This window comes from Temnothorax americanus, unplaced genomic scaffold (assembly GCF_048541705.1).
Source record: "Temnothorax americanus isolate GAGA-0224 unplaced genomic scaffold, ASM4854170v1 Scaffold22, whole genome shotgun sequence".
Taxonomy (NCBI): domain Eukaryota; kingdom Metazoa; phylum Arthropoda; class Insecta; order Hymenoptera; family Formicidae; genus Temnothorax; species Temnothorax americanus.
Genome location: NW_027509360.1, coordinates 288387 through 304509, shown reverse-complemented (window position 1 = coordinate 304509; position 16123 = coordinate 288387). Strand labels below are relative to the sequence as shown.

Sequence of the window (16123 nt, the reverse complement as noted above, 5' to 3'; positions counted from 1 at the left end):
GTCGTAACTCCGATGACCACGTCGAGATGTTCGCGGGTTTCTGACGCCTAGTTCGATAGTGCAGGAATCTTATCGGAAGAAGACGTTTAGTCACGAGGTACACGTAAGGAAACACGTAAATTACGAATAAAAGAAGCAAAATCTCTCTAACGTTGGAGCTTGATATTATAGATACTGTATGTTAGGAAACAGAATTCTCTCTACTAGTATTTATATTAGTCGTAGTATGGACTCGGGCTTTTTCAACAATTGCTGATTGAATTCCTAGCCGAGTGCTTCCTACGCGAGAATTGCGAAAATACGTACTCCCGGTCGGCGAAATCCGCTGAGCGTGATAAAATGATCCCCTTCCGAGTGAGCCGGCCGAGTAAGGCGTCGTTGAGGATCGTTAATCATGCGATTCCACCTGCGGACGAAAAAGAAGAGCGAGAATGGCATTGAGAGGAGATCTCCAAAGCCCGCGTGCGCGCGCGCGTTATTGTATGCCTGGCAGGTTTATCCGCCCTTTAATGCAGCCTATCGCGTCCGCCGCGTTATGCTGCTTATACACACATTTCTCTCCGTGCCGCAATGATATAGAATAGGACTCGAAAATCGTTGCTTATTCCGCAAAGTGCGGGATTATCGTACGTTGTATAATGCCGCGTGGATGCGTGAGGGAGAATATCGTGACAATGCTGACCGAACAATATATGCCTGCGCTCTCCGTGTGTCGTTAAGACGGCTCCCTTTCGCGTTAGAATTTTCATGAGTTCTCGGTCGTTTGAAAATTGAATGGACTGTCTCCCATGATTTTTGATCCAAGTAATCCGGGATGCGTAACAATTTTTTGTTCTCTGAACAACTAGCTACGCGCGAGCTCGTCGAGGATGACCAAATAAGGTAACAGCCGCCAGTATTTAACCAAATATCTGCAAGCTCAATTTGTTCGATACGTTACTTTGATCATTTCCTCATGGTCCGTTCGATGTTCGATGTGAGAAGGATCGAACATGGGATTTTGTAAATACATTATCCAGATTTGTTATATCGACAATCTGCGGTTCTCGGGGGATATTCGCCACATGGTGGTGTCCCACGACGTTTCCTTTCCACCCTCTGTCTTCCTTATCCTTCGATGTCCCTCTTCTTTCTCCCTTCTGTATTATAGCCGTAAACTCTCTTACCTATTTACGTACGACCTCTTTGGCGTTCGTCCGTACGATCCCATGTGTTTACATCGATATTATTTCATTTTCCGCTAGTCCTGCCGTCCCGGGACACAACGGGACCGATGCGATGCGACGCGACGCGACGCGACGCGGCGGTCTCCCATCGGACCACAATGGGGGCGTAACCTTATTTACCGGTGCACGACCACCCCCGCTGTCTTGACCAAGATAAAGGCTGTGTTCATTTACTGGTGTTTTCCCGATGTACACTCGAGGATCGATAAACTGTAAATTCGTTTATAGGACTGGCAGAATCGCTCTGCGATTTTCTTAAATATAGGAACGCGCGAGGTCGTTTACTCGGTTTTCAAAAGTTAGTTTGAAATTAGATTATTGCTACATTTTTTTATGAGATTTTTTCAATATAATTAATAACAAAGATTTTAATATTTTTAATGACATATTTCCGTTTAAAATAGATAAACTCTGCCAAAAGTCTCTTTCGTGTTTTTATATCAGTATCTTGCTTTTTCCAACTTTTAGGAAGATTCTTCGAAAGATCTATCAATCCGCGATCGGACGACAGCGACGTTGTCGTCGTCGTCGTCGTCGTCGTCGTCGTCTCTTGGCGGTCAGACCGATATATTTTCTCAGCACTCGGGGCTTCCCCGTGAACAGAACACCGCGTCGCCTTGAGAACGCTATATAGGACCCTCTACCAGCTTCTTCGGATATATCCTACCATCGCGCATCGGCCACATCCGCCCGGTCACGCCGGGTTGACCGCACACGTACACATGCATACAGACTCGCTTGCACTATAGCGTAAACCTGTACATTATACAGGATCGCTCAGGAATCACTCACTCTTTTCTCTCAGACATTTTTAATTTGTCATAAGTTTCTCTTAGCAGAGAATTGTTTGAAATTATTAATCCCCGTAATTGTTAACATTCATCGTGAAAATTTGCTCGTATGACGGTACAATATCTAATGTATTTATTTATGGCGTATAACTTCTGAGGCATCCTGTATACATATAGATATACGCGCGTACACAGACGCATGTGTGTACATATATGTGTACGAGACTGATACTGGGGCGCTGCGAGTTTCGTTTCATCCTACTTGTTGGATAGGGTCTTTCGAGTGGCCAGAGGAAAGGACTTGTTCCTTCCTTCCTTCCTTCCTTCCTTCCTTCCTTTCTTCTTCCTTCCCTCCTCGTCATCCTCTTTCCTTTTCTTCGAAACGAACGCGTGGGGGATTGTTTGCACTCACCTCTCTTCCATCGCTTCACCTTAGTCCCTTGGTTCTACGCCCCGCGGGAACCCGCCACCCCGTCGTCCGAAGCTCAGATTGCTTTTATACCATGGATTGATTGACAATATACTTACGTTAGCCGAGTGGACCGTACAGTTATGGAGACTGCTACACCCTCTCCGTCTTCCTGTTTCCACCCTGTGCCACCGCCGTTAAAGCGCGACCCTCTTCTGTTCGCTGGAACATCGCCGCGGAATCTTTCTACTCTTCCTTTTCTTTCGTTTCGCTCTTCCTCGTTCATTCACTTGTGTGAAAGTAAGCGATTTTCGAAAGATACCGTTTTCCGAAAGAAAACACGAGCACGTTCTTAGACAAGCGTACAGTTTTACTCTCGTGATCGGATGCGCGCCGCATGTGCTAATCAAATATAATACGATTACTTTTTAATCTTTTCATCGAAACGATCTGTGTACTAAAGATAATAGTATTGATCTGGTAGTGGTAGCTGGTAGGTTTGTAAATATAATTTACAAACTGCAGCTTTAAGTTAAAACAGTTTTAAGAATATGGCTTACCTACAACAACTTATTTTGTATTATTATGAACGGAATTTATTAGAATTCGGATAAGATTGATAAGAATGATTTAATTCTTGGTTGGTTATTATAATTATGATTGTGCGGCATTTTATTTTAATTCTGTTATACATATATAATTAACTATAATATATAGTTTACTTATTTATTCATTCTGTTTCCAAAATAAAAGAATACTCACAGGGCTTCTTGAAATATAATATATTTATTGGATTTATTTTACGATGCTTCTTTTGAATTCTACCTTTCGTATTGTAAATCTTATTATATTGTAAATCTGTCACACCTATGCCGAAACTGATTGTTACGAACTGCATCCGGTCAAAGGCGAGGATAAGAAAAGTATGCCCTAGTGGGCCTAGTGAATATTCTTTCGTACGTACGTACGTACGTAAAAGACCTATAATATCATAAATTCATGACCATTCCGAGCGATGACGTAAATTTTCGGGGATAAGTGTTTCTTCTTTTCCACGTTACATCTTATATACTAGGCTTTTTTTTTGACGAAGAAACAGACATGCAAAAACATTTTTTTGATGTACGTATTAAAATTAAACGTTTTGAAGATATAATTTACACTTTTATGTGATAGACATTTCCTATTAGCACTCGGCAGTGGGAATCCTACGCTTAACAAAGTAAATAACGCGGCAAGCGTTGATACATCGTTATAGTAAACACATGCAATTAGTCGATAAAGCGATTTTGCGCTACTAACTTGATTAATCGCATTGTAATCGAATGATAATTATTAATGCATTCTCGATAGCGATTTCCGACATTAATGGAACTATGGTTTGAGCATTACGCGGCATGAAAAGTTTCTCGGTTGCATCGGGCGCGGGTCGGGCGGCTTGGGACTTGTTCAGAGTCCGTTTCAAGTCCGAAAGTAACCCCTGCCATTCTTCGGTGGGGTAGCACTATTCAATGAATTCAGAATGCGTTTGGAGAGTCTCCAGCTCCTTCTTTGCCCACCCCTTTTTCCAGAAAAGACGTATGAATCGTCGTCGGATGGTTGCGGTTCCCTGAGCGTGGGACACTTTAGAGCTTATGTCCCCGGAATACGTAACGTGGGATTTCGGTGGCGCATTTTTTCTCATCCCTCTGCCAACCTTCATTCGTTCCACCTTTTATTTCGTCGCGATTCTTTTCAGCATTTTGGATATTAAAATCATCTTTCTCTCTTATGCAAGCGCGCCACATTTATTAGACTCACGCGATTGTATTTCGAATAGTATTTTTATCGTATTATTTCTGTTTATATTAGAAATTATAGATTTTTAATTAATTATAAGTTTTTCATTATTGAGTTAGATGAACTGCCCTGATCAGTATTCCGCCGTATTATAGTGTAAAAATATAACTTGTCGACATTACACATTAGAGAATACAATGAATATTTTACTTAAATGCATGTTTTTAACAACATTCTACTTTATGTCAATAACCAATTAAAAAGCGATATCAACACATCGCTTTAACCATAGCGATATTTTGTTGGCCTTTTCTGATCTTAACAAAACATGGTTGGATTTATTGGATGTTTGTCCGGGATTGTGTCGTCGCGAACGAAAATAGGATGCACCAGCCGCCTAAACTGCGCTTTACGACTGGCAGCGTCGTAAAACGTAATGCAAAACGTTTACGAACCAACGCCCGTCGTACATAAATTTACACGTCATAAGATTTCGAACTGACAAATGCATTTCGTACGTGTTATTTAAGGACAAATGATTTTGTCGTAACTTAGGAATAGAAGAAGATCCTCAATTTCTAAGTGCATATTATATCTAATATTTTTGTATATATATATACATGTGGTATATATATATATATACCACATACATATAAATCTTGGCGGTTTTTTTTCCAGATTTCGCGATATCGACGCATGCAGCATATTTGTATAACTGTCTTCTTAATTATTATTATTATACGTTCTATTACCATTGCTATTATTTTTTAATTTTTTTCTAATTTTTTTGTAACGTCGTTAGAAGTTTTTGTGTGCTATTATAAATTTAATTTAATTTACATATTGTGTGTACTATATGTATTTATTTACATGTATTATTATTATAATTCTATTATAATCTCTCTGACAGTGTTTACAAAATAATATGTATTTTTATCGCGAAAATGTTTTATTAAGTGTAAAATATTATTCAGTATGACAATATGTAACAATAATTTATGGTACACGTAACCAATATAAGGGTTAATTGAGACACTAAAGGTTCGTCATATACTCTAGAAAATTAGTCGTCGTACTCGTCGTACTCGTCGAAGGGATATACCTACAAACCTGGACTTCTTTTTCTATCATCCTCCACCACACCCCTGCTGATCGCTTTTCTTTCTTCGGTTAAGGGTGGTGGCGTTGCCTCAACCTCGCCCTGATCCGTAAATATTGGCGACCCCGTAACAGCTCCTCGTAAAAATCACTTGATTACAACCCCTCCCTTCATCATCCAAACGTCGTTCATCAACGGAGAATTGCAATAAAAAGTAGGCGCTAGCGCTTTTTTTTATATAATTATTTAAAATATATAGTGAAAAAGATTACGTTATTCGTGTATATAATTTTAACCGTGACAAAATTATGCCAAAATTGAGAATTTTTTAGTTTAAATTCCATATTTTTTAACTTTTAAAATAATCGCTGATGGTCATAATCAGATTTAATAATCGGGGCTAGTTTGGTCCGAATAATATGTAGAACGATGATTACGAAGAAAGCATCTTTTCGCTTCGTGACTGAAAAGCGATTTAGAAAATAGCGTAACAAAAGTGAAGATTAAGAGATCGCATTTTGACATTTTATTAATCGTAGAACCGTAAAAGTGAATTAATTCTCAACGTGATGAGAGAGATGTTTATACAATTCATTTTTAGGAATATGAAATTGACGAGAAGTTTTTGAGTTTAAATTGAACTGTGTAGAATTGTTTAATTACATTAATTAGAAATCCTTAAAAAGAAGGTCTAGATATTAGCTTCATTTTGTCCGTGGATTCTGCGAACATAAATTGAAGATATTTAATTCCTATAGTTCTAAAACCTCCAAGTTATACCAATTCAGCTTTTATTCAGTTACTCATAATACGATATACTTGTGCTTGCATGCCGGTCGAAGAATTGTTCCAATACTTTTCGATACTTTTTACTTGACTTTTTATGAGAATTGTGCGTGTCACTATAGTTCGGTAACGTATATTGCGTTACCTATACGATATTTTTTTCGGGCGTAATAACGGCGCAAAGCCGCTAGCCGCGCAACGCGCCGCGTCACCCTCGATATTTCAATAGGCTGAAACTCGATACGATCTGATCGATAGTTCGTCCATATTGTTGCCACGGGGTGGGAACGTGCCATGTATATCGTTACGTTATGTAACCTGTTAAGTGGCTTGATGTTGTTACGGATTTTAGAGATTATCGCGTACATCAACGGGATAAATCTCGCTGCATTCCGTGATTTTACGTATGTACGTGCGGCGCTTTAATTCGCTATTTATTCATATATCGTTGCGATGTGCATTCGTAATAACGATTATTATTTGTCTCGGCGGTATTACAAAAGCTCGTATTTTTATTTCGTACTAATTTCTAGGTATAAGTGCTCTTTTCTCATTTCTGAGCTGTCTAAGCCGTATATACATGTCGTTTCTGTTTCAGATTTTTCTACCTGTATCACTTCTCTTTTTACGCCTATCATTATCGATTTAATGGACAGTACAGCAGTTTGGCGCTGGTCACATCTTGGCTTTTTATACAGGTGAGTATTTCGTTGTCGTTCATCGATCTTTGTTATTTCATTAAACGTCACAGTGATAGACGGCGGATATAAGATCCTTTTATTAAGTCTCTATTTAAATTTGAGAAATTTACCCTTGATACGGTCCCGCAAAGTATGATCAAGGAAGAATGATGCGGTTGGGAATAAATTGCTTGGTGAAAGTGTGCGAACTCGAGTACTTGGTAAGAGGCACAAGTATTTGTGCGGTGTATTTTGGGATTAAAGCGTGGCGCGCCGTCGGATCGTGAATCAATCGTCTTCGCGTTAAAAAACAAAAATAATAAAAGAAAAGAAACTCCTACGAGAAAATAGAAAAGTTTTCCCAAGAAAAATTGCTCTTTTGCATTGAAACGGACATTGATCACGAATATTCCGTGACCTACTTGCGAATACTTTAGTCGATATGGTCGGGCTAAGTTTAGCAAGAAACTCATGCGACAATTGAACTGTTGAAAAATTGTGTCATGGGTACTCTTTGTCTATCTTTCCGGACAGTAATATAGGCATTCTACATTACGTTAATTAGACGATATTTGACCTTTAGATTGATGAACGATCATTGATGAACGCTATATTCACTTCTGAATAATCTGTTTAAATTAGCGACTATATATAAGTTTCGTGCATTGGGAAGTAAGAGTGAATTAAAATCTGCAGCGGACAAAAAAAATCAAATTTTATAGTGCTGCGCTTTCGAATATAAATCACATTTGAATTGAAGCATTAAAGAGAGAATACCGGAGAATATCAGAGATACAGGTTATATTTATTGTCCAGTGTGGTTTCGATAAAATAAATGTACGCCTGATGCAACATTAATCTTTTTCATTGTTTCTATATTGCGTTAATTAATGTTAAAAACATAAATTTATTTTGGACCCTCCCCTGCCCGCAACGTAGCGTCTACACGTGGGGACTTTTAATATGTTGAATAGTACCCTAAAACAAGCTTGTTTACAAAGTTTCAGCCCAGTCAGTATTATTTCCTCAAGATCGACAAATTTCGTGTCATTTCACTGGGCTACTTCCGCTTTTAGGAATCGCGTCGAGATAGATGAGGGAGAATGGGAGCATATTTTGCATGCGATCTCGTCGGCTACCGTTGGGAGTCTTGCGATTGACAGCAACGGTAGCAGGACGAAGAACGAGCCGTGCCACGACCGTGGTCGCTTGACTGGATAGCCTAAAGCCGCTATCGCTCAAACTTACGTAAACGCAACCGGGACAATGCTCCTGACAGCTCGATCGATAGAAATAATTTAATGCGGCTTCTTGGTTTCCACTTTCCATATACAAATGCGCGTAAGGATACTTTAATGCGGGAATCTCGTTCTCTCATCGAGAAGGGCGTATCCCGTTTCTTCCATTAAGAACACAGTCCGTTAAGTAACCGTGAGATACTGTCATTTCCCATTGGCTGTTCCATTAGGAATAATATGTATACGTTAATGCTCTTGACCTTAAAACTTACTCATTTGCAACTTTAGGATTATTTTTATTTATTAAGCCGCGCGCTACTATTGTCTTTTATATCTACTATAAAGTGGATTGTTACTGCCCTTATTTGTCATCAGTCATCAGTATCGCATTGTTTGCGACAAAATTTATATATACTTGAGATTTTTTCGCTCTTTGCATTTCGCGTCATCATGTCCAACGTTGACGAGTCATCGGTTATAATTGTGCGTTCTCTCTGCATAATAAGTCAAGTATATCTATCGAGTTACGACAAACGATCGATCGTAATAGAACATTTGCTATAAGCCGCCGGAATTTTAGAAACAAATTTGCCTGCTATGCCAATAATACGATGGGTAATCTGATTGGAGAGCGTACTTTGATAACGCAATAACTTATAATTAGATGATCGCGATGGCCGTATTAACGGGTATTATTATAACGGCGTTACGATAGATAGCCGCTACGTTAATAACTACATTCGATATGTACTGTGTACATTTCACGCGTAAAAACTGAATACCATTAAAGTTTAATGGAGTGGTTAATTCACTCGATAAAAGGTGTAAATGCATCACGATACTGCATCATTACGCGCTGGGGAAAAAGATTACATTACTATGTCGTATTCGCCATTCAATTGTTGAACATATTTATTGTCAATTATTTTGAAAATTAGTCTAAAAAGTAGCCTAATGTAAAGAAGATTTGTCGAAGCGCGATAATTTTGATAAAATTCTACATGAAATATAGTGTATCAAAAATTGCATATTTTTCTCGAAATTATTTTTATCGTTATAAAACAAATTGATAATTATTTCAGAATGTATTCCACGATATAATCCATGATTTTTCAGATTATATATCTGTTAAAATTTAAAATTCAGTGTCAGTATTACGACAACAATTATCTGTTATTGTTGTTTTTGTACATTATAACTTTATTTAATTATATAATTTTATTTTCAATAATTTTCAATAATTTTTTTACTATATAGAATATTATCAAACGTATGTGTGGTGTAGTGATTTTTCAAAAGCGCCTAGGTAAAAATAGTATGTCGGCACATTTGAGAATATGATCGAATATAAGTATGCTTTGTAAATAGACCGCGGCTTAAGCCTACGTCGATGATGACGGTCTTTGCTCGACAAGCGAGTTACAGGTTCGTTAACATGATCGACCGTTTAACGAGCGACAATTATTTCCTGGCAACGAGTTCACGAATACCGTGCAGCGGCAAAATTCGAAAAGCCCGGCGGGGGCACGTCGGCCGAGAATCGTTTTGATTCCCGGATGGCAAAGCTCTCGCCGGCGCCGGCTGTTGCTGTAGGTCAGAGTTCAGCCGATTAGCCCCGCGGCGTCATTATACACCGATTCGATATCGGTGTCATTGGCGTTGATTATCCACCAAACGAAAACTCGATATACCCGCTCCCGTTCCCGTTCCCGCAACCGTTCCTACACTCCGCTCCCCGTCATTCTTTCCCCATCCACCTTGGGATCCACTTCCCGCTCTTCACCAATCTTCCCCCCAGTCTTCTTTTTCTCAAACGGTGCGGAATCGTTCCGCTCTTGCCGACGAATCACCGAGAATACCATTTTCTCCGCGTCGTCGACAGGTGCCCGGACCCGAGATATCTATTTTCCATATCCAGGGTTTTTCTTCTCGCTCATCCGCTCGCCACCTTCACTCCTACCTCTGTAGCTTCTGCCCCTCTACCTCCGTGTTATTTGTTCATTTTAGATTTTTCAATCTTGAAAAGAGGGAACGTCAAAATAAATGCGATTGGATGGTTCTCGTTGACACAGTTTGTCACGTCTCGATTCTATAAATAATTCCAACTGCGCGCAGCTCGCGTGCTTGGTTTAATCAGGAGACGTTCCTAAATTACCTAATAAAGTAGTAGGATTTTGCAATTTAGGAATAGAGGATTTGGTTCCGCGCGGTACGTGTGAAGAGAAGCTGCGTTGTTGTGTGTGCAGTCGTCGTTATCACGATGCACGTATCACGATCGATACCGATCGGCGGAGACAAGGTTCGAAGCGATTGCGGCGAAAGAGAGCGCTGATGTAGAACGAATTTGGCGAATTTCCATATAAATTTGCTAGGCGCAAGCGGCACACACGGCTCACATACATGGAATAAACGAATGCATAGAGCCACGTGTGCCGGGAGATACAGCTCGCCAGGTGAATTTTTGTTTTCGGTTTCTCCAACGGTGTCCGACACACGGATGCAGGGGGTGTGGCGAATTCTTACACAGCGAGATATTCTATATTATATATAGCGACAGAGAGACAAAATGCCATGCATGTTATAGATGTCATTCTTTTTTTTTGTTTCAGCACTCAATGCTATACTTCTTTCATCACTATGAGCTACCAGTAATTCTGCAGCAGGCGCAGCTTCAGCAGCTCCTGTTTCGTAATCATGCTATGCCTCAAGCGCAACCAGCAACGCCCAGTACGGCCCCGGCCACCCCGGGTCCGGGGTCGTCGCCGTCACCTTCGCCAACGCCGTCGCCGTCGCCGTCAGCGGCGCCTTTGCCTTCATCTTCGTCGAGTTCGAATCCGTCGACACCTCCGACGACGGAACAGACACAGCAAAACTACATTACTGAGCTTTCTCAGCTTGACTTCGAACCTAGCAATGCGGAGGAACAACATGCGAATGCGGATAATGAGCAAACATCCGCGACAATGGCGGCTGACCGTCGAGACAATTCTGTTCGAGGTAAGTCAATTTTAATATTTTTATCTTACGTTTGCGTTATTTCTCATTGAGTCACCGGCTAGATCAAGTAAAATTTTATTTCCTAGTGTCTTGAAAGAATTAAACGCGTACCATATCGGATATTTGATATTGCAGTATATTTGATCAAATTTCGACACTCAACATACTTTTTCTATAAATGTAGAGAAACAAATTAAAAAATGGCACATTTAATTATATACATAGATATAGATATATGTATATACGTATAGCTATTTCAACTTTTATACAACTTTATACAATAGGAAAAAACTTTTTCCTCTCTGACACTTGCGCTTTCGCGAGTTTAATTTTATGAAACATATTAAGATTTACACATTATTGAGAACGACGAAAAAAAAACTTTGTTGGAACGACAAGCCAACAGCCGAAAAATGATCCTCTTGGGGCTTCAACGATACCAGAAAAATATTGAGTAATTTTTGAGATATCGTATAACCGTGTTGTAATCGTCAATAATTCCGTGATTACGCATTCCGCGTGCCGGTTCGCGAAATCACGCGCGCGTTTCATCGGTTTAGAGTTTTGAATGAGCACTTTGTAGATCCTGTGTCACTGACACTCGTCGCTTTGGAGCGCCTACATAGTTTGGCACGCGATACCGCGCTATCGTGTTTCAATTCGAACGATCCAACTAGCACTGATTATTTTTCTGGGCTTTTAATTTCACCTCTCGTTTCGCGTTCGTGGCTCGGATAATCGATAATCGTTTTAACACGCGCGCGAGCGTTACCGCGAGCGTCGGGAACCAGTTTATTTATTTACAGCTGCGGTTTGACTTACAGTTGATGCGCGCTCTTTATACCACACCGACTTTTATTACGGATATTTGCCATCTAAAACTTCTAAATCGTATTATCTTCAAAGTATGATATTTCTTCATGTGGCGATATATAATAAAAAACAATGTTGCGTGTTAAATCGCAGTGTCGGAAGACACGGCAGTGCTCGCCACATCGGCTTCCGTTGCGAAAACGGAAGCAGTGCCCTCAGCGCCTGGATCTACGAGTTCCTTCACCGATATTTCGTCCTCCGAAGGATTCGAGGTCATCGAGTCTGCCGAAGTGGTACGCAAGGAAGTGTCTGTCGAAGACAAGAAACATTAGACTTGAATCGTGCCAAGTGCGTGACAGTCAGAGCACAGAGTGTATCATTTCCACATGACTGCTTCCGTCGATTTCCTTTCGCAGAAAATCGGCGCAGTTATTTTGTCAAGGGAACTTAACTATAAAGTAATATGGTCTCTTTATGTAAGAGAATGGACAAGATACGTGTTCAATGTTTAATTTCAATCAGGATAAACTTAGAAACCGATTCTTTGAAAATGTCATAAATATCACGCTTCGAAATCAGAAATAATGGACGAAGAGGCAAAGATTTTTACAGTGATGTAATTATAGAAATACATTTTCTATGGCAGTAATATATGGCAATATCAGGGTTCGATCGGATTTTATTTTATGCAGTTACACGTTTCCATGTTAGATTCATTACAAGTCAAAGTACAATAGCAAAGTTACCTGTATGAATTCAGATAGTAATTTCAGAAATGATAAAACACTATGTTTTTAACTCAGTTTTTAATTTATCGCGGTTGTACGTGAATTATATAATGATTTTTTGTAACGTAATACGTGTAATTTTTTTATGTATCTAATATTCCATATATTTTATATTTAATGATACAAGATACAAGAGTTTTTGTACTTATTTGTTGAAAGATACGTTAAACACGAGTGCAAAATATATTACGATAAATATTATCTTCCGATTGAAATGCACATTTGCGAGTAGTCTAAAGATTCTTGTTGATTTGTAATTTGTTCACTTTATAAATATATTTCTCTTATTGCATGAAGTGATGAATAATTTCTGACATTTTTCTTCCATATATATATGTATACACACACGCACATATATATGTTTCTATTTAATTATTCTTCGTATTTGTTCTGTCTCATTCATTTGGTGACTATAAAATTTTTAACATGGTTGAAATAAGAAACATTTACAATTATTACTTTTATCGAACTTCGAAAGACTATAGTAAAAGATTACAAGAAATTATATTTAGAATTGAGATTACTGGAAATTATATTTACATTGAGATTGATTGGAATGCGCCAAAATTTTTGACGAATAATTTTATGTACAAATTCTTACAGCGAGATAGTTAAACGTTGAACTGTTCTTCGCACTTGTCTCTGCACTCTTCGTCTTTTGAAAATGTTAGGGAAGCATTTGTCGGCGAGACCGCTAAGATTGCAGTTTTTCAGCACAATTGGAATGCCTCTGAATATTCTTTGCGATTCCCTTTTTTGTTTGCTCTACATATACATTACGACCTACCGAAATAGAGATGAGATAGTAGCTAACAAGTACTTTCGCAAGTAAATTTTTTAAAACAATTAAGTATCGAACAAAAAGATCGCGTCATTAGAGAATATTATAAAGCGATTTCTTCGGTTTATGTCATGATAAATGTATTAATTATATCAATAATGTTAGATCAACGGACATAACTACGATAAGTAAAATCGTACATGCATGAAGATCATTATGCGATCAATTGGTGTGTTTTCTCTTTTTTCTTAATAATATTTTTCGATGCTCGATTGTGTTCGTTCGATTAGACTCTGCCTTGATAGAGCACGCAGGTATGGAATAAACATGCAATCGAGTTTTGACTAATGAACATTTTGAAATTACCGAATACTCTTGTAATGATGTAAACATTTGTTTGACTGGGTAAGAATATTTTTTTGGTATAAATTCATATGTAGCTAATCTTGTCTTGTGCTTAGTAGCAAATTATTCGGACGACAATGCTATATATAAGGATGTAGCGAGATAAAACGAGTAAAATCGATAGTATATCTTTCACATGTCCTTTTTCCCCCTTATTCTTTATGATATAGCGTATTTGGGATCTGGGATTTTTTCGAATGTTTCGTTCATTCCACGGATATTTCTAACTTATTATTTTATAATTAACCAATCAGTTTAACACGGGTTTAATTAAGCTTGAGTTGCAATTCCCGTTTGCTGGAATGACAAAACGTTGCGTGCTATTAATATAAATAAAGATAAAGATAAAGAAAATGAGAAAGATCGGAAACATATAAATCGCGAAAGAAACCGCTTCTGACGGAATCGCCGGTGCCGCATTCTCCACCTTGATGCGTTGTTACTTAGGATTAACGATAATCGTTATAATGTAAGTTTACAGTGATATAATTTATCCGTTCCGGAGATTTGTCATTTAGTGATATATACTATGTATCATTGGCAAGTGAAATGGCATGTTTTTTTTTTATTACGTGGACTGGGACATGTGTGAAATATTGAAACGATTCGTGCAAAGGAAAACGAGACGAGCTAGCACACTCATTGGAGACCGACGTTAGGAACAATGAAACTATAAATGATATTGATGCTGAGCTAAGCGATATTCCGACGAATGACATAATAACGAAACGTAAGAAACAATTGCGCAAATTATACGAATGTGCTCAGTTAAGAGATACAAAGAAGCTCGAAAAGAGAAGATTATTTAAGAATATCAACTGTAAAAGCTCCGATTATCGTTTTGTTTGTTGTCTCCCGAGTCACATTTGTAGACGAGCGCTTCTGTAAAAAATTTTTTTTTTATTATTTATATATTTTATTTCTTTTGGTTGTATATATATTATTAGATATTGTTACTATTATCCCTATTGTGCTACTATTGCTGCTGTTATTATTAGATTATAAATAAATGCAGAGATCTTATTCTATGTTTCGTCTTGATTTATTATCGATTCAGCATTTAACTCGTCCCATCCCTATACTATCGCGTTGCTTCGAACACCACGGCAAATTCGAGATTTAAAAGCGATTCTCGCGAAATTGAAATTGATTGTTCAACTTGGAACGTAAGGCAGAGGATGTGCGGTGGATAGGGAGAACTGTGTTGGATTCCGTCCAAGTCGTGTGGATGGGATTGGCGGGGAAGGACGGGACAAACCGAAATAGACAAATAGACACTGGTATCCCTTTGAAGGAATCAAACAGGTGGCGTGGAGTACGAAGATAACACGATAGAATGGAAAGAGAAAGAGAGAGAGAGAGAGAGAAGGTGGAGGGGAAGACGAACTGCGTGGGCAAAGGTTGGAGGTACGGGTGATTCGTGGAAATGCCCAAAGAGACATGGTGCTCCTACAAATGTAGCGATTTATTTTCATTAAGACATAATTATAGGAGTGAGTCGCATCGCGATCCGATTCGTCGCTCGAATCCTCCTCCGTTCCGTTGTATCACTGTTCCGTTGTATGGTATATATAGGTATGGAGCACGTCGCGACACGCCGCATTGGTACCATTTGAGCTTAATATTTCAAAGATGTGTAATTTTGTCGCGAATATATATATACATAGCATTTTCTTTAGCAATTATCAAGAGATTATCTCGAGGATTATCTTCTTTGTCATGGAATTTATTGTTATTGTATCGCGCGTTGTGTGATTATCTCTTTTCTAATGGAAAGTAATTCGAAACGTAAATCTGTATTCTCATCGTATATGAACATGAAGCAAATAAATTATATATAACTAATTATGTGCATTTTTTTCTTATAGTGTCACAAAAAGATTTGATCGTTGCATATAAAGGCGCAACTGATTCCACGTATTCCTTGTGATAGCGATTCTTCGACGATCGGGATTGGAAAGGGTCAGAATGAATAATCTGACGAAAGGGTGAGACGCGAAGGAGAAGTAGGAGGGTATAGTGGGTTGTGTATCGGTGAACGGCTACAGAGCCACTTCCATATGTCCCGGAAACTCGTATAGAGTCTCAGCTCAGCAGTTGCAGAACGACAGCGGGAAGAGGAGGAGGAGGAGGAGGAGGAGGAGGATGGAAACAGAAAGCCCACAGGGGCTAAATTTGCATCCGGCAAAGCAACCTCGGACTACTTTATTTGATTGGCTGCCCGCAGGGCTGCCTTCTGTCCCTACATGGACGAACCTACACGGATCGTTCCGTGTTTCTCTTTTCCCTCTCTCCGTCCACGTCTTATTTTTTTTCACTTCCATCTCATTC

The 16123-nt window shown here is 38.9% G+C and overlaps 1 protein-coding gene across 3 annotated transcripts in view; it reads left to right on the top strand.

Annotated features, from left to right (window-relative positions):
- The window catches only part of LOC143898024 (membralin), a 50443-nt gene extending 35623 nt beyond the window's left edge, over positions 1-14820 (top strand). For all 3 annotated transcript variants that reach the window (XM_077407041.1, XM_077407043.1, XM_077407042.1), the window contains 3 exons: positions 6689-6788; positions 10618-11005; positions 11972-14820. In XM_077407041.1, coding sequence (XP_077263167.1) covers positions 6689-6788; positions 10618-11005; positions 11972-12150 — 667 coding nt within the window. In that variant the 3' untranslated portion in view covers positions 12151-14820. The remainder of the gene's footprint in view (positions 1-6688; positions 6789-10617; positions 11006-11971) is intronic.
- The last annotated feature ends 1303 nt before the right edge of the window (positions 14821-16123 follow it).